The sequence below is a fragment of the Alligator mississippiensis genome, chromosome 3 (assembly GCF_030867095.1).
Source record: "Alligator mississippiensis isolate rAllMis1 chromosome 3, rAllMis1, whole genome shotgun sequence".
Lineage (NCBI taxonomy): Eukaryota > Metazoa > Chordata > Crocodylia > Alligatoridae > Alligator > Alligator mississippiensis.
This window is the reverse complement of record NC_081826.1, coordinates 23,889,032-23,908,110: the sequence shown is the minus strand read 5'-3', so window position 1 is coordinate 23,908,110 and position 19,079 is coordinate 23,889,032. Positions and strand designations below refer to the sequence as shown.

Here is a 19,079-nt window from a genome sequence, read left to right as displayed (position 1 = left end):
AGTTCCTAAAGATAGAGATCCCAGCTTTAGGGGAAGGAGGAAACCACCCTCCCACAGAAAAGGAAACCCCAAAATAAAATCTTTTGGCAGATGGTAAAGCCTCCAATAAAACTAACAGGCTGTAGGAGAATGCAAGCAAGCATTTGTAGAGACACAAAAGGTCCAAAAAAGGAATATGTAGAAAGCTTTCTTCTGGTTATTGTTCTGTGCTATTATTTCCACTCATTTCTTGAGATATACCAGCTCCTATGCTTAATTGAAAGACTTCATTTTTGAAAGAAAGAATGCATGCTTCTTTCTTTTCACTGCCTAATCGCCCCATAGGAAGAACACTGCACCCCTTTTTTTGTACTAGAAATAAGTGAGTTCAAGTCCAATAACCAATCAGAGCTCTGATTGAGGCAGTCTGCCTAATTCTGATCTCACAGATGAAAGTCAGGAGTAATTCCACCAAAGAAAATGAGAGAACATGGACATAAAATTGGTATCAGGTCATGTCACACCAAGACTGAAAGAAATTAACTCAGAGGACTGGGACCAGTATAACTTCAGTTAACTTGAGCCATTATGTTTGAGAAACAGCAATCTAAACACAGTAAAGTTAATCTCTGTATGATGAGAGAGTATGTAAAATGAGCAACTTTCTGCTTTAGTTGAAGGGATACCTACTAGTCAGTTTATGTGGAAGGGTGATGGCTTATAAAATAGCTATTTTACAAGTTTTGTTTCCCTCATTCATATAGTTTCCAGGTGGGTGGTGCTCGGAAGAAATGAGCCATCCTTCACAAAGAACAGAAGCATATCACAAATTAAGTTATGCATCTGGCAAAATACATCATCTTCCAAGGAAATTATTAATGCAAATTTTGCCTGTGTGTACTTGTATATAGAAATACTATATTAAGGGAAGTAAATACTAAGGATAAGGTAGAATTCAGACTATATATGCTTGATTTTAAAAATTTACATCTAATTTGGGGTGTCATATAATTATATCGGTAGTTATTTTCTCATACAAAATTAGGGGATGATTTGGGACAAAGTGAAAATCAGCTGCATACATTAAAGAGAAAGTTCCTAACAGTAATTAGTCAGAAAGACATGGACCCTGTGCAGGAACAGACTTTAGAAAAGGTATATTGTGTTGAAGGACAGAATACCTATGTTTATAAGCCAAAACAAGTCTTTTTCATTGACTTCAATGAGTTTTAGATCCAGGAAAATGAGGTTTGACTCTGTTTTCCATTTTGTGTTTCACATTTCACTGGAGTCAAGCAAACATTACCTCTCCTTTACCTCAGTAAAGGTAAGAACAAGTTCTGGCATAAAAGGATCCAAAGGGGGACAGAGAGCTGGGAACATGGGTTTACACTTTCTCTTTAAGAAAATTAATAACTATTGCTGTCTGTCCTCAATGCTGCAGTGATCTGTAAGGTTCCTTCCAGCCCCTAACAACAGCTGGAGCCTTCTGCAGAGTGCATATGCAGGGAGTTTACATGCAGTTCACTTGTAAAAAGCAAAAAATAAAGAGGTCATTGCCTTGACCAGAATAAGGGGTGGTCACTTTTCTGAGATTCCCAAAGAATTATGGAACCAGCTGAAGTTGAAAATTATACAAGTCAGTGATGTGAGCGATGTTAGTGTCATGCTTAGCAGTTGTAATAGAACAGATGGCAAAGAATGGAGCCTGCTGCATTGCCGGATAAATTAAACACAAGTGAAGTAGTACTTGAGGCTAGAGAAAGATGCATTCAGACAAAGCCTCAGTGCCAAGTGGTGTGTCAGTGGTTTCTTTAAGGGCAAGTGTTTCATCTCCTTTTCCCTGTCTCTTTTGGAAAACAATTTATTGAGATGAAAAGCTGCTTTAAAGTTAGCTCCAAGAATTAAAAATGGGACAGCTGGGACACTGAGGGACTTGGGTCCTAGGTGTTTTGAAAATCCCATTAGCTATCTAACATTTTTAGAAACCCGGCCCATTATCATCTCAGATCCTATTGACTGCTTCTTGTTGCATCCAGGATTCTTGAAATATAATTGAATTGTGTGGTGCCTTATGGCAGCCAGTGGCAGGAAGCAGCTGATTAACAGATTCATACTCTCTGGACTGAATTGGAGAGATGAGCCTATTGCCATTTTCTCATCAGGTAAGTGCCATTCCGTGGATACCCACACCAGGTGGGGAAAAAAAAAGATATAAAAGAAAAGAATTATTTGAGAGACCATTGGGTAGGGAAAGGGAACGGTGCACCACTTTAGAGGTTACAAAACAAAGGACAGTTAAGTAGCACATATCTTCCATCAGTACCACACAGGAGAAAGGGAGAGACTAATTTCTAAAGGATCCTGGAGGAGAAGATGCAGCTTTCCTCATCAGGCGCATCTAATTCAAGCCAAGAGATTAGCAAATGTCAGGAGCATTTGTTTCTTGACATGCAAGTTCCCTTTTAGGGAAAGGGCTCGCACACCCAATCTCCCAGGAGCCCAGTATTCCTGGCAACTCACTCGTCACAACAGAACAAGTGCAGAATTACTGTGTTTGCTGACAGTGTAATGTTATCAATAGGAAGCTGTGTAAGGAAGAGAAAGAGTACATACAGTAAGGTATTTGGTTTCAAGGCTTAATGTGCTAGACCTACTTTGAATCCAACATAGGTTGTTAGCAACTGAAAGTTATGCCAGCTGATGGCTATGGTAACCTAGATCTGTATCATGCTCCCTGCACCTCACATCACTAAAACAAAACCATTCATTCTTTTATTGATAAAGACTGACCAAGGATTGAAGGAATAGTGGTGAACTAATATCCCTTAGGGATGATCTATCTAAAAGAGGGCTGGGCAGCAAAAAGGAAGAGGGCAATGCTACCACTCACACTGCATTATTTCTGCAAACATGTGATTCTTACTAGTCCTAGTTCAGATGACAAAAGAAGTACTTTCCACCAATGATAAATTCCCTTTTATAAAGTAGATACACAGGTGAGGTAATATTACTGTACAAGAGTTGGACTTACATGTTTTTGAACTGTTAAACTTACATGGGCTTGAAGCTATACCCAAATACCAAACAGAATATGATAAAAAATGAGCATGACTATAGACAAATGTTTGCATCTGTGCGTGTGAATCACGACTTTGCTATATCCATATCAGCCTTCACTAGCATTAGCACTCAGATAGAAAAGTGACAGATACTTTATAAATAGTGCATTTTAGTTAGATAGACAAAATAACCAAAGAAAAAATCTAATTTCTAATTGCTTAGAGCTCTCAGTATAATTCAAAATTGTAGTCTTGCAGTCTACAAATATCTCTTACCCTGGAGGTCATTATTGAAACATTTCAATATATTATTTTATAGTGAATCCATTTCAATTAAAATCAATTCAAATGGTAACTGGAAAAATCTCTGTTATTGATCTTAAGGGGGAACCCATACAGTTAAAATTATTAATTTTCCTTGAATATGCCATAAAATACTGGGCTGGTGTCCCTGCTTTATGAGCATGTCAAATTAAGATATTAAAACATCCCTTTCCTTGGTGCAAGATGCCCTAGATCTGCATACTGTTAAGCAATAAAAAAGCAGTTCATAATACTACTGACTGTCAGAGTAAAACTGAACAAATGAAGAGTGCTCTTTCATATGAAGCATAAAGCCATTAAGAGTAAACTTTTATTTGAACACAGCAACATTAATTTTTAAAAATACATTATGGAAAGACTTTTAAAGAATCTGAACAGAAAAAAAGGGGGGATATTTAAAAAAATGATTCTTTAAAATATTGTACAATAACTGTTCAAAGGCAAAAGAAAAGGAGATTTTCTATATCTTTCTAGCAGTTATACATGTTTACTGCACAGGCTTTGCATCTATTTTGTCCTATTGGAATAATAGGACTAAAATATTGGTACTATATAGTAGCCTTCATTTTCAAGTGATCTCAAGATCTGAGACTTTATCTACATTTTCAAAATTGTTTTATGATGTTTGACTAGCAGCAACAGATACTGAATTTTTTGTTAAAAACACTCTTTCATCAGAGGCAGTGCCACTAAAAACTACTGTAAAATCAGCATGTAACTGTTACTACAGTTCTGATCAGGAGGGACACTTGCAGATGGCAATTCACTCTCTCTGCCAGTAAGGCCACCATTTTCAAACTTAGAATCTGTATGTAGGTACCTAAATAGTAGTGTGATTTTCAGAAATACAAAGGCACCTGTAGTTCATAATGAATTCATTATGAGCTGGGGTTGGTAAGCCTCTCTGAAAAAAGTCAAATCATACGTACCTAACTTTACACACATGAAAACTAGATGTAATAGTTTTTGCTCTGCTAAGGATTTTAGTGAAGAGAATACTGGTTCTTTTAAAAATATATGTGAACACTTGTTCATCTGATGCTAGAATGAGACTTTCACTCATTCCACTAGGCCAATAATGGTTGTGTTTGTTGATTAAATCAATAAGGTCTTGAACCAGTAACCTAGGGTTAGAAAGCTCTGTTTCTATTTCCTTTGAACAAGGAGGTTGGCATGATGGAGAAGTTGCAATTCTATGGGGATTTCTCATTTCTTTACAGTTCACCAGAGCCAGCCCAATACAAATTTTGCTCCACTGCTGATTTTGGATGGTCCAACTGGAAATAGCATCTATGTTGTTGCTGGCCTTACGCTATAATATAGACAGTAGTCATTTAAATTCCCTGGCGGGTGGGAGGGAGAAGAACCATCTTTTTTACCAGAATCTCTTGAGCTATGCAGTCCTTTTTAGTTAGGTTTCCCTGGCACTGATCAGAATAGCTATCATTAAGACTGCAGACCTATACACAAACTTTCTGACAAACCCTTCCTTCCTGGTTGAAGTTTCCTCATTCATGATCTCAGCAGAAAAGTGATTTTTTTTTGGAAAGTTCAAGCAAACTAATTTCTTCCCTATTTCAAAGTTATATGTGAGTGAAAAAAGGATGAATATAGAATTATAACTATATAAATTCAAGATCTTTTTGGGAGTACACAATTTGGAAGGACTGAACTTTCCACATGGCTAGTTCAGTTTAGACTAATCTTCTGAACAAGTTAAAAAGCAGAAAAAAAGTCAGCCTTATAAAGGGACTATAAATAACACTTTTGTACACTCATGCCACTAAATTCCACTACACTGAGTCGTTATATTATTTATGGAATCACATAATAATGTTAGTTGATTAAGTGTAGTTTTGCTGTGTTAATTCATCACTGCAGACTTCCATAGCTGCATATATCTGCCTATAAACAAAACATATTTTAAATCACAACTGGATAGTAACACATGTGCATACAGAAACCATAATAAATTAATTCTAAAATCTAACACAGACTGGAAAAATCTGTGTCACTGAATAATACATTCTTCTCCCAGCTCAAGTTAGAAATATGAGAAGTGAATGCCTTGAGCCATGCAGTTGATGGTTTAGAAAACTTGATATTCCATGCTCACTGCTGCACTTTGTATATTTAATATATATACATATTCACACATATTGTATACAGTGTTCACCTTCTGTAAAACATACACAAAAACAGAGCACAAACACACTGTGTGTCCTGAGAAAAAGTGATGATTTTCAGAAATCAGATCAGAGGCAGCCTGTGGTCTGAACAGATCTTTGGAAACAATCATTGCTTCTGGCTCCCTGACATAGCTAATTTAAATGTGATCCATTTGGTCTCAACTAAGACAGGAGAGGGCACATCACAGACTGCAATTGTTAAGAGATTTCTTCAAGAGATGGTCACTTAATGGTATTATAGACAATATGGAAACTCCTCTTACAGATAAGTGCCAAGACTTCTGAGGTGGTACAGGAAAGGGAAAAATGTCTGGCTAGGGATGAGCAGTAGAAGAAATGTGTTGGGAAAGGAAAAGGTGAAAAAGAGCAATTTTAAGGGAAGAGTAAAATTCTTGGTACCAATACTGAAGCCACACCTTCTGTCACCACTGAACAAACTTTTGACACTATGGCATAGAACAAAGCCACATGGACTTCAAAACCTTTTTAAGATACGCCCATGCCATTCTGTGAGATCCAATTTATGAAGTCTCTTAGAGAACGCTGACAACAAAAGAATCACAGGACAGAAAAAAATCTGCTGGAAATTAGGTTTGTATGAAACTTCCCTGAAACATTAAGGGTTTATTTTTGTTTTGGAGAGATGCCACGCATGTAGCATATGCAGGAAACATTTGCACAGTAATTTGTGTTATAAGCAGCGAACAAGGCCCTTCCTGACTCAGTTGGAAATGCTTTAGGTTAGGGTTCTAGAAAAGAATAAAGTCACGTCAAGACAATGAAAACAAAGGAGGAGACGCACAGTAACAGAGTAAAAAGGACTGTCTGGCAATTCAAATGCTGCAAAGCCAGGGACAGCATAACAGAGACATAAAAACAAGATTCCATAGGTGTGATGCACTTCCTTTTTTCAGACCACAGCCTAAAAAGGGTAGTATAGTCCCAACCTGTGGTTATGACAACAAAAATCTGTTGTATTCTAAGAGAAAGAAAAGGACATTTCTCTACCCAGGGTTCCCCAGATGCCAAAATACTGTGCCAACATTCCTACAAGGCAAGAAAATAACAGATGGCCTTTTAGAGGAGTCACATGACACCTGTCAGGTGACCCTCAATCCCTAGCACAGTGACTTGTCGTCTGCTCATGTATGACACAGTAACACCCCTCATCTCTACTAATTTCAGTGCTTCTCAGGAGACACAAAAGACTGTAGATGAGGGCAGCTGAGTAATGAATTTAGATGATCTACCTGGCAGACAGAGAGAGAGAAAAGTTAGACTGTACTGCAACATCTCCCCTGAGGTGTTCGTTCTCTTATCTTTCCCATGACCCTGTGTTCTCATGTTTTTTTGTCGAGAATTTCAAACAAGAAGATTAACATAAGTGCATTGGGTTTAATGGCATGAACTAATTCTGTTCTGTTTCTCTGCTCTACTCTAAATATCTGATGGCCTTTATGCTATGTTTCCTGAATTGATCACAAGGCAGCAAGACTTGGTGGAAAGGAGAGTAGAAACAGGGCCCTTCAAACATTTCAGGTAATCCAGAAACCATCTAGAGTTCTTATGATTATGAGAAAAACAAAACAGGAGAATCTTTCCAGTTTGGACCATTACTCTCAATATCCTACTATTAAAGGTTACATGATATTTCAAAACCAGATTGCCTACTATATTTTTCTTAAAAGATAAGATGTAGCTTTAAGGGGCACATAAGTTCATCTAATGAGGAGGTGCAGGACGAGAATATTTCACTAGATTTTTGAACTCTACAACTCCTTAGAGAGGGGGTTGGGGATATAAAATGTGTTTTCCTGGTCCATTTTATCCTGATTAACAAACACACATACCTTCTTCATAAAAATAAGCCCTGGTATAGGATGAACGAGGCATTTAAGTATGATATGATGGCAACAAGTATCAACAGCTGTGATCTTTTGCACAAAGCATGTGGCCTTATCCTAACATATTTTGTCAGCAGGGAAATCTTTTTGCGCAAAGTGTCATTTTCTGTGTTCTCCTGGTATCTTCAAGCAGCACTTAGCTCAATTTGAAACTCTCAAACTATCTTAAAAGTAGGCCCAATGTCACCTTAAATGCAGTTATGATGCAGAATCTAAATATGCTTCAGAATCTGAGCATTATTAGCAAAATCCTGTCCAAGACAATCTTGTTCAAAAGCAAAACATTCCATGCATGGCTGTTCTGCCAACCCTAGGAAATATACTCTCTCTATGCCAACCAAGTGCTGGTCTCATATTGATTCTATAAATAACTTTTCAGCACCATTGTGAGGTTATGCAAGACATTTCTGGCTCTTTTGAATCAGGATTAGAGAGTATAACAATAACATGTCTAGCAATAAGTTGTTTTCCCTAAGAGACTATCTGATGGTATTCCATCAAGTTAGTTCAATGTCTCTTGTAAAAAATCCACGGCTGTGCCCACCTACCCCAGCAGAGATTGGCATAACATTTCTGCTGATAATGGGCCCAATCAGGCATGCCTTATTGACAACAACAGTCCTACTAACATTCAAGACATTCTTCTATTGCACAATCACATGTGATTACTACTGAGATCCCCAGCACAGGCTGGACATGCACTCAATGCAGTAGTAGTGGAACAAGAACTTTTAAGTAACTTACTAAAATAACAAGAAAGAAGAAAGCTATTACAATGCAATTGCTATTTGTCAAGAAACATTATTTTGAAAAAAAGTTAGCATTTTTATAGATGGCAGAGTAAGCAAACACTTTTTGCAACAAACTAAGTCCTTTATACATATCATCTAATCTTTTTTTAAGTATAACTGTTTTATTCAGGGGATTCCAATGACAATTAGAGTCCAATTAAATCAATGGAAAGCTTTCTATTGACTTCAATGGGTATTGAAGTAGTCCCCCACTATAAAAAGCCCACCCCGTGTACAGAATAAAATCAAGCAGCTGTTTGTTCAATAGAAACCCCATGTCTTTCAATTCAGTGTCACTGAACCACGAGGCCTGTGGGCTGGATGACCCAGCATCACAGGTTGGATCTGGCCAGGGGGCTAGGGGTTGAGCACCCCTGGGTTAGAATCTCAAAGGATGCTACATCAACTCCCTTGAAATGTCCATCACTACTGACTGATTCTAGATGACTGATACTTGAGCATTTGACTTATCCACGCATTAAAAGACTGCTCTGAAAATACTGCTTAGTCCTTAAATGGGGTAATATTCAGTGACAGAGGGCCAAGAAAGAAAATAACACACAACTAACATAAATCTAAAGCCAGTGCAACATTTATGACTGAAGTCAGGTTCATATCAACTTCCATAAGTAAACCTGAATCTCTGGTGGGTCTTTTCAGGATGTCTGGTATTGACCTTTGACTGGAACCTAAAATATACAAATCTTTTAAAACATATTCCTTATAAAAAGAGAAGTGGAAATTAGCAAACAATAGTATGAGAGGATGACTTCCTGAGGAAAAAGGTAAACTTCTAAAACCTAGGCTCTATCTGCTATATGTATGAACATCAGGAGACATTACTTTACAGTTAGGGCTGCTAGCCTCTGGAATGGGCTCCCAAGTGAGGTGGGGCTCTCTCCTACTTTGGGGGTCTTCAAGAGGAGGCTGGACAGATATTTGGGTGGGGTGATATGACCCTGGCACCCGTTCCTGCCCGGGGCAGGGGGTCAGACCTGATGATCTGTTTAGGTCCCTTCTGACCCTAAGTACTATGATATGTAGTTAGTATTGAATAAAGACATATTAGAAGATATGAGGGAAACCCTGCTGTGATCGATCCTCACCAAAAACCATGTGAAAGCACAGTTCATTAGAAGTCAGAGGCTTAGCGTCAAAAAATAGTTTACTGAATTAACCTAAAGGTTTCTCATAGTACATTAAGCACAGCTTAATTAATTACTTAGTGTTTTTAACAGATACTTCAACAATATTCTTTTCAGATAAAATGACAAAAAGGGGTACTAAACCAAAAGGTCATATAAATCTGTTGTTTATCTAATCTGGCCGGAATACCATTTTATGTGGAAGAAGAACGACGGATTTTAAAAATGTGTAAACATTGGTAAATTGGTATAAACTAGAAACACCTCTATTCAAGTCAGTAGTTGAAGAATCAAGTTTTATATTTTTCAGACATCTAACAGACAAATTGCAATGACAGGTCATACTATAGGACAGCTTACTGGTATTTTAAACAATTAATAAAAATGTTCAAGATCTGTAAAGACAGCTCATTATTTATTATTGCCATTGTGCTTAGTCTCAAGGGTTTTTTTATCTTAATAAGCTGGTATTCAAATGAAAATGCTTTCCTGTTTTAGATAGAGACTACTCATCACACCCAAGAGTCAGAAGAACTTATCTATTTTCTTATACTTTTTTTAACATTTTTTCTTGAATCAGAACGTTTATGGAATCCAAAGCATCTTCAGACATTACTTCTTGTTGGAGAACGTTAAGCCATTTTTACGCTGTAAAGTGAACTTTTTTTCCTATGTAACCCTTTTATATGACCATACCGAAATGATTTCATACCTTGTGTAAGCAACTGAAGGTTTCGGACTTCTTCTCGAACTTTCAGCTGAAGAACTTGCTGCAAAATATGCTGCCGTAGGCTCTCCTGGCCAATTCCCATTCGTTCAAGCTTTTTGTCAGTAAGCCTCAGCAAAGCACGGCCTGGATCCAAAAGTAAAAAAAAAATCATCTAAGGATTTCCATTAATGTAACACTCTCATTCTGGCCAATAAGCTTATGTCTGCTGCACTAAAAGCCTCAGCCACGAAAATACCTGATTCATAATGGTCTAAAATACAAAGGGGTAGGGTTTGAGGAGATAAGTACGTTCAATGCCAAAGATCCATGTTCAAAATCCTTGTTTTACATCGTTAGTGGAAATGAGTTTGGCAAGTTCTACCAGCCTTAGTACTTTGAGGATGAGAACATCACAGACTGGTCTATAACGTAACAGCAAATTTCTCAAGATACCTCTGAACTTGGAACCTCTCTTCCTCAATTCCTCAAAATAGAACTATATTATGATCATACTAAATTATCCATATCCTGGACTAGTGCTGGTTGCTTCCTGAATTGGCATTCACCATTCTACCACACTGAGTTCATGGTGTAAAAGAGCACATAACAGAGCATGAGAGCACAGTAAATTCACACAATTCTAAAACTATGCTCTTCAAGCAATGGATTGCATCCTCCTAGGTTTCAAGAACGGGACCCTGATGCTGTCACTTGGACATCATAGCAATATAAATTATTAAAATAAGAAACAAAGGACAGCAGGAAAGTATTGAAGCACTTGTGTCTACCACAGTATCTAAGCTTGTAGCAGTGACTCCAACACTTTCTCTTAGGGTGCAGACAGACAACACATTTACTATGTAGTAAAGTGACTTTACAACACAGTTAAAATGAAGCAGGTATATGAGGCACAACTATGCAGCAAATCACTTGAACATAAAGTTACCCAGTGAAAAATGTGTAGCAATATGGGAAATTTGCTACATAAGACTGTGTTGTGTATCCAATCCCTTAGCCAATGTCATCCTGCATTAACTATTGCTCAGTGCAAACCAGCTCCCCAACTCTTAGTAAATAGGATAGTCATGTTAGTAAAGGTGTTATGGAGTAAATTTACCACAGAGTAAAATCCAGGGAAAAATCACTTGGTGCGTCTACACAAGATGCTATGCTGCCATAGCGGCAAGCTACAGTGCCGTAGCTCATTGCCACAGTGATGTAGTGCTGGTGGGCACTAACCGTGATGCTGTTGCTATTGCACAATAGCTCACTGCTACGGTGCAGTGCAGTTGGAAACAAGAAAATGACTTGCATGTCACCGGGACTGCACACTATCGGTGGGTATTGCATAGTCATTTAGTACTTGCTTTAGCAAATACTAAATGACTGCGCAGTATCAACTGCATGGCGGCGTGCATGTGTAGATGCGCCCCTGTGAAGTATTCATGTTATGTCTGCACCCTTACAGGAAGAAAAACAATCCCCACGCTCTTGCCCCCTAAATGTTTAGGTGCTGATGGTTAGGCATAGCCACTATGCACCAGTAACAAGAACCACTACAAACTGTTTACTCCTACTTCCAAAATCCTTGTCTCTCTAGTTCAATGCTGATGTGTAAATGCAAAGCCAGAGTGAAAGTATATTGACTTGGACACATTATATTTTTTCAAAACAGACTCAATTCTTTGCCTCTCTCAAGTTCAGCTTCATTTGCTTTCAAGTTTGACTAATTTTGTTTTGCCTTTTAATTATTAAATCTTCAACTTTTGATTATACAACCAAGACGGTGAGTGGGAGTTCTCCCTTCTGCCTAACCCCTTTTTCAGCCTCTGCGTGAACAGCACAAGTTAGCCCATAGTAACGTACTATTCACCACAGCAGCAGGAAACTCTTATTCAGTTTCTATCTTTATAAAAACAGCAATTTGAGTGTCAGATTATTTTAATTAAAGAACTGAAAAAGACAGATTATTTCAAAAATGCACAATCAGAAGCTGGAGATTTTTATTTATTTAGGAAAAAACTTAGCTAACAGAGCCCCTTTGAACACCAGACCAGGTCTACTCTTTAAAGGCTGAATCACATTACTGATGGATATGACCCTGGCTTGTATTTGTAAAGGCTTTCATAATATTTCAAGATAAAATGTGATGCAAATGTAATATATTTGAATATAACATTATAAATATTAACAAAAGCATATCTATGTCTCAGGTACAGAATGAAAATATTCATGTACTTTGTGGCACTCATGATGACACTCTGGACTAGTAAGGGCACCCTTTTGTCTAGTAAGCCTTTCTTTGAAATCATATACCAAAGGAATTCTATGGGTTAAGGTAACACCAAAAATACGGAAATTAGTATTTTACAGATCAATGCCCGCTATCCAATTCCACCAGTGAAAAAGATAGTAATAATTACTTCAATTTTTCTATCATCTTATCATGCAAAAGCATCTCAAAGCAATTTACAAAGGATGTATAGCAATAGAAGAATACAGCCTGCAATGCCAATCCAGCAACTGAAAGCAAGCAAAAATAAACAAATCCTCAGTTCAAATAGTGTCAGCATCCATGTCATCTTAGGTAGGAAGTCAATACATGGTAATGTCAGGACATAAGGAGGACATGCCTCTCACCTACCTTTCTGGCCAATGACTGTACTTCTTAATATTTTGTCCTTCTAAGCATTTATTGGAATAGATTCACCAGTGCCCTTTGGGAGTTGACTGTATACACAGTGAAATTTCTTCTCAACTTCAGGAGTGCCAATCCTTTTGTAGCTCTAGTTCAAAGCACTGTGTCACCAGAATAAACTCTGACTAATGCTATTTGCAGCAGCTCTTACCAGCTTTACTTAAATGAACTTTTGCACCAAACTGTTTCCCAATAGCAATAAAACAAGCAGGCCACCATCATGATGTATATGACTAGACTGGGGGTTGAAATGGAAGGATGAATTTACTGGGTGGGGGGTGATTGTGAGGGAATGCGATAATATTTTTAAGGACAATGTTATTTAACCCACATATCTAGCTGGTGGGGGGGATATTTTAAGGCAGCCCTATCAAAAGGTGGCAAGATCCTTCTGTTCTCCCATTCAGTTAGCTGGCATAGGATACCTGCATGAGTTGCATAAGTTATTTACTGCTAAGTCACGAGGCAGATGCATCTCATTGACTCCAGTGCTGCTTCTCCCAAGAATCAGGCAAGCAGTTCCAGGGTGGCCTGTATGCAAGTTTATTCAGAGTTCCCCTTCAGGTGTTAATTAGATCAAACAAGTAGGGGATCCTTTTTCAACTCAACAGTACACACCCTGTGGGACCTGTAATAGCTTCTGCAGCACACCGAGTCCTACATTTTGATTTATGTCAGAAACATAGTCAGCAAGCAAGTTCATGAACAATGCACGTTCTCTACTCAATACTATCTGCATCCTGTGTCTTCCCATCATGTCTGTTTACTGGCTTGAAAAGAGGAAGTTTTGGCTATTGTTAGTGATGCCATTAAGTCTACAGAGGAACAACCTAATTTCTCCAAAATCACATTTTTAAATAACTATTCTTCCTTTAGCACTCTCTAACCTCACAGAACATAACCAGGAACTAAAAGCAAACTAAATAATCAATAGTGAATAGCCAAATAAAATTAAAAACATTTTAAAACATCAAAATTCTCACAATTTTTGGACTAATTTTATCAAGTAAACAACAATAAACCTAAGAAATTAGTTAGCAAAAAGGCCTAGTCTGCAGATCTTTCCTCTCACTTTAGTGTTGCCTCTGAACATGCTCTTATGATTTACATACAGTGACCTGCCATTTTCCCCTCTTGTTTTAGGTAAATCCTCCAAGGTACAAGATGTGCTCAAAGCTCAGACTCTCCTGGAATTATGATGATGCTGAGATTTGATACTTAAAGCCACACTCTGAAAACTTTACATATGAGTAGTGCCTGATTTCTGAAATGATCTCATTAACTACGTCTAAAGTAAACTACTTCTCAGCGGGTGCATCTACACATGCTATTAGTATGATACAATAAACTCTGGCACAGTTCATACTAATGTTAACAGCTCCCAGGTACAGCGTCTACATGTGTACCTGGGACTGCAGCAGTTTGAGCGGAGCTGTGTGACTAGGCAGCAGGCAGGGATCTGGTCCCCTGCTGCCTGGGCTGACCGGGTGCAATCTCCACCCACAGTCCCTGTCTACACGAATGTTTGATCACAGTTATTTTTACAGCCGTAAGATAGTACTACCCTGACAGCACTAGCTTTCAGCAGTGAAAATGAGTTTGCTGGGGTTTAATGGCGTCACACATGTAAACTGTGACGCTTTACACCACAGCAAAGTAGTCTACTGTGCAGTCAAGCGCATGTGTAGATGCACCCAGTGTCTGTGTCCAGAGAGCAGCCGTATGGTATGTGGCACCACAGACACAGCTGCAGTACCACACGCTGCATATTCAGGTGTTCCCCATGCTGTTACCTTGCAGCACAGGGTTTTTTTTGACCCCCCCAGAATATCTGGGGGAGTCAAAAAACCCACCCAGAAAAAAGTGGGGTGGCGCATGTGGTGGCAGTGTGTGCCACTCAAAACTGGAGCCTGGCTGGCCAGAGCCATACTCAGGCTGGTGGCCAGGCTCTCAGCTGCAGAAGCACCATGGCTACAGCTTCCCCAGACTCCAGGACCCCAAATAAGGCTGCTGGGGCAGACACAGTTGCTGGCCCCAGACTCCCCTACACCACCTGGGATAACCTTCCACATGCCAGAGTGCACGCGGCACAGGTGTTCCCAGGGGACAAGTAGCAGTGGCACAAGGTTCATAGATGGCAGGGTCAGATGGGATCTCAACAGATCATGAAGTCCGACCCCTTGCCTAGGCAGGAAAGAGTGCTGGGATCAGATGACCCCAGCCAGATGCCTATCCAGCCTTCTCTTAAAGACCCCCAAGGTAGGGGAGAACACCACCTCCCTTGGAAGCCCATTCCAAATTTTGGCCACCCTTACCGTGAAGAAGTTTTTCCTGATATCTATCTTAAATCTGCTGTCAGTTTGTGACCATTGTTCCTTGTTACCCCAAGAGGTACCCTCTGATCCCTTGCTGTGTCCCCCTGAATTTGTAGGCAGTCACAAGATCACCTCTCAGCCTTCTCTTGCAGAGGCTGAAGAGGTCCAGGTCCCTCAGTCTCTCCTTATAAAGCTTGTCCTGTAAGCCCTTAACTATACTAGGGGCTCAGAAGCTTACAAGCTGTGCCACTGTTACTTGTTCCTGGGGAACAAAACATCCAAGCTTGTCTGGATGTTGCCAGTCTGAGACAAAATAAAGAATTTGGTCTTTAAGGCTAAGTACAGACAGCCAAAAAGCCTGAGGCTCAATTGATTCTGTCCTTGCAAGTTAGTCTAAGCTGTGCACATTGAACCGATGAGCAAGTCAACAGACATTCATGTTTGATTCCAGAAATGCAGCTACATATCTGCAGTGGCCCAGCCCGCAGCTGGAGGGCACTAGAACATGCCTCCCTGCTCAGCTGGAGCAGCCAGGTTGGGCCAAGGCTAACCCATCTACGCTGGGGGGGAAGTGCAAAGCATCCTGGGATGCCAGGGGACTGTGAGTTAACTTGAATCTAGAGGGGATCTGGGACAGAAGTTCAATAAACTGATTTAACCTAAATCAGTTAAGCCTGATACTACATGTATCCAGGTTTAACTTAAACTGGTTTCAGCCATTTTGAAAGGGGTTTATGTAAACTGAACTTCTGCTTTGTTACAGATTTGAACCAGTTTCCAATCACTTATACTGGTTTACATGTAATTTCTGGACCTAACCAAAATGACAAGAGATGAACAATCTTGCCTTTCTATTTGTGACGTGACATGTGTACCATATGGTTTTGGACAACAAAACAGTCAACCAAGTTCTAATAGGATATTTCTACTGGGCTATAACTGAATGAACAGAAAGAACTCAATTGACTTTCCAAACCCAAGAAGACTTAGCAAGGGTACCAGATAGAGGGCAGAAAAAGATACACATTTAAACTGGAAACACACAAGAGATCCCCCATTCACAAGGCCACCTTGAAGCTACAGAGTGCACCCCTCAGCTTAATCTGGTGGTTAGGGCATGCCCCTGGGAGATGGAAAATGTAGGTTTGAATCCTTTCAGGCACAAAACAGCATTGATCCTTGTTTTCTCTCTTTCTCTAGCCACTAAATTGCTATATAATAAGATGGGCACCTCCTTTGGGAGCTGTTTTTTAAAAAAAGGAAGCAGCAAGGGCCCATTCTTGTATCCCTAGCATACTCAGACAATATATCAAATAGATTCAGTCCCTCAGAGGATATAGAGAGGTATTACATAATTATTCAGACTTGAAGGCTACAAAATGGTATTTAGAGGTTTGTTTTTGGAAATTGGCTTGTAGGTAAAGTAGGTATGTATTAGAATAATGGTCCAGGGGAATGGCAAGGGTTAATTGGTTTCTAAAACCTGTTTGTGATAAAGTTTCCTTCAAGGCCCACTGTGTCTGAAGCCAGCAAACACAGGTTGAGAAACTGAAGACATGTACCACACTGTTCCATAACGTGAATTAAGGTGGCATTAGGTCACAGTACCCAGCTGCAGAGCCCTTGGAATTTCCGATTTGATAGGTGGACCAAATTAGGAGCCTGGGGCACAGCACTAATAAATGATCAAATTAAGATGCATGTATGTGATGGGTTTAATGGAACAAAGGAATATGCTGACAGAACTGAATGTGGACAGTATGATGACCACAGGGAAACCAATCAACAATGCCCAGAGATGAAGAGTCATCAGAGGAGGAAAAGGATACAAAAGGAAGGATTTCAGACTACAAAGGGTTCCCCAGGGGGGAACCCAAGTCCACCACGGACAGAGGGCACACCACCAACCTGTCTCACCCATGTCACTGGAGGGGACCTCAATCCTCAACCTCCAAGCTGCTGAGATCTGACATTCAAGAAAGAGCCACAGGGTGAAGCTCATGTACTGGCCAGATGCACCTTCCCTCTGTGATAGCCCTGGGACAGGTAGATATAGCATTGTTTGCCTTGCCTGCATTATTCTTATCTGCTATCACTGTGTATCAATAAAATTTGCCTATTATCAAATGAAAAAGTTATGGCCAGTCTGAGGGTTTGGGTCTGCCTGGAACAAGGTATCTGGGTCATAAATCCAGTGCCAACAAAACTGGGGCTGTTATAGATACATACAGGAACAGAACTGCAAGCACCTAAAGAGGTTTCAGATTAACTGATGTGCCTTTAGGATTACATGAGCACTCTACAGGCTTTTTTTGGATCACAACTCTGGTCACAGACGCCTAAAGACCTATTTTAGGTCATTAAAACTTTGAAATCCTCTCCAAGTACATTGTACGAGGGTGGCTGGGTCTGCCTTAGTTTCCCCCTTTGACTTTCCTGCCACGACTTGGATTGAAAGATTGAAAGAAAGAAGCTGTTCAGTGTTATTAAAGGGGGATGAAACACCACAGACCACCCAGAAGGTGAGTTACCTGGTCCAAGCTGAAGGGTACAGTTATACTCACCTCGCTAATTACCTCATTAGCAAGGGAAGTCAATGTAGCAAGTACAGTCCCTCTGAGAGCCCAAGATTGCCTCCGGATACTTTAGGTTAGTTTCTGGCCAGGCAGAATCTTCCCCGCCAATTAACTTGTTAGCGGGGTGCGTCCTCTGCATCTCCGTGTATCCAGAGCCGGGAGCTGCCTCCGTTGCTCCTGCCCTGCTGATTCATCAGGTAGGCTCTCCTCTAAGCCCTCCCAGGGGTACAGGCAACCCTGTGTTGATTCTATTGGCCCCACGCCACCCTGGAGCCCCCCACCTCCGGGTTCTCCTAGATATTATGATCTCCCGGAGCCCTGCTTCCTTTCCAGGTTCCCCATCGCAGCTGTGGATCTAGGGTGAGTGCCCCATCTTCTTACCAGCCAATAGTGTGATCTTGGGCCTTGCCATCCTGGATTCTCTTGAGTCACCAGTCAGGCTTTCCTCTCTTTCTCTTCTTCTCTCTCCCACGGTTCTTCCTCCAGTGTCGAAGGCAAAAGTACGCTCCCTCACCACCAAATTTAGCCCGGCCGCAGGGCTAACTACTCTAACCTTCCTCCGGTGTGTGATTCCCTTCACCAGTGCAAGATGCCATCTATAGTTATCCGTTCCCATGACTAACCTAGTAATGGGGCTCCTGTCTGAGCCTGTTACATATATTAATCACAACTTTCCCAGTTCCAGCATCCCCTGCAAGTTCTGACACGTGTCCTCAGTTCTCTCTGTCAAACAGTCATTCCTAGCCTTCCTAATGAACCTCCTCTTCCCAGCAGAAAGGCACCAAACTTTTCTCCTGGGAGCAATTTTCCACACTAGTCCATGTGCAACTCCCTAGGTGGCTGTCGCTGTTGTGAGATTTGAAAGTACTGAGATCCCTGCAGCAGACTCTTCCTCCATTTGGGGTGGTCCTGGGTGATAGTCTCCCATGAGTTCACATCAATGTTGTATTTTTTTAAGTTGGCCTTGAGGACATCCCTGAAGTGCTTTCTCTGCCCTCCTCTTGAGTGGATGCCTTGGCTGAGTTTGGAGAATAAATATGCTTCAGAAGTCTGGAGTCAGACATCTGGCTGACATGGCTAGACCAACGAAGTTGATGTTGGATCATATTGCTTCAATACATGTGGTGTTTGCTTACACTTAGAGGAAGATGCTAATGTTGGTGTATCTGTTTTCACACTGGATTCAGAGGTTCTTCCACAGGCAGATGGTACTTCAGCAACAACTTTAGATGTCTCCTGTACATTGTCCGTGTCTCAGCTTCATACAGCAAGGTGGGGAATACTGATGGGTGTGGCCCTGGCTTGTATTTGTAAAGGCTTTCATAATATTTCAAGATAAAATGTGATGCAAATGTAATATAGTTTTATATAACATTATAAATATTAA

The 19,079-nt window shown here is 40.2% G+C and overlaps 1 protein-coding gene across 5 annotated transcripts in view; it reads right to left on the bottom strand.

Moving 5' to 3' along the window:
- Positions 1-19,079, bottom strand: part of SAMD12 (sterile alpha motif domain containing 12) — a 273,317-nt gene that overhangs the window by 107,555 nt on the left and 146,683 nt on the right. For all 5 annotated transcript variants that reach the window (XR_009460636.1, XR_009460637.1, XM_059723798.1 and 2 more), the window contains exon 4: positions 10,107-10,247. Coding sequence is in view for 3 of the 5 variants with exons in the window: in XM_059723798.1 (XP_059579781.1) it covers positions 10,107-10,247 (141 nt within the window). In the remaining 2 variants the exon portion in view is untranslated. The remainder of the gene's footprint in view (positions 1-10,106; positions 10,248-19,079) is intronic.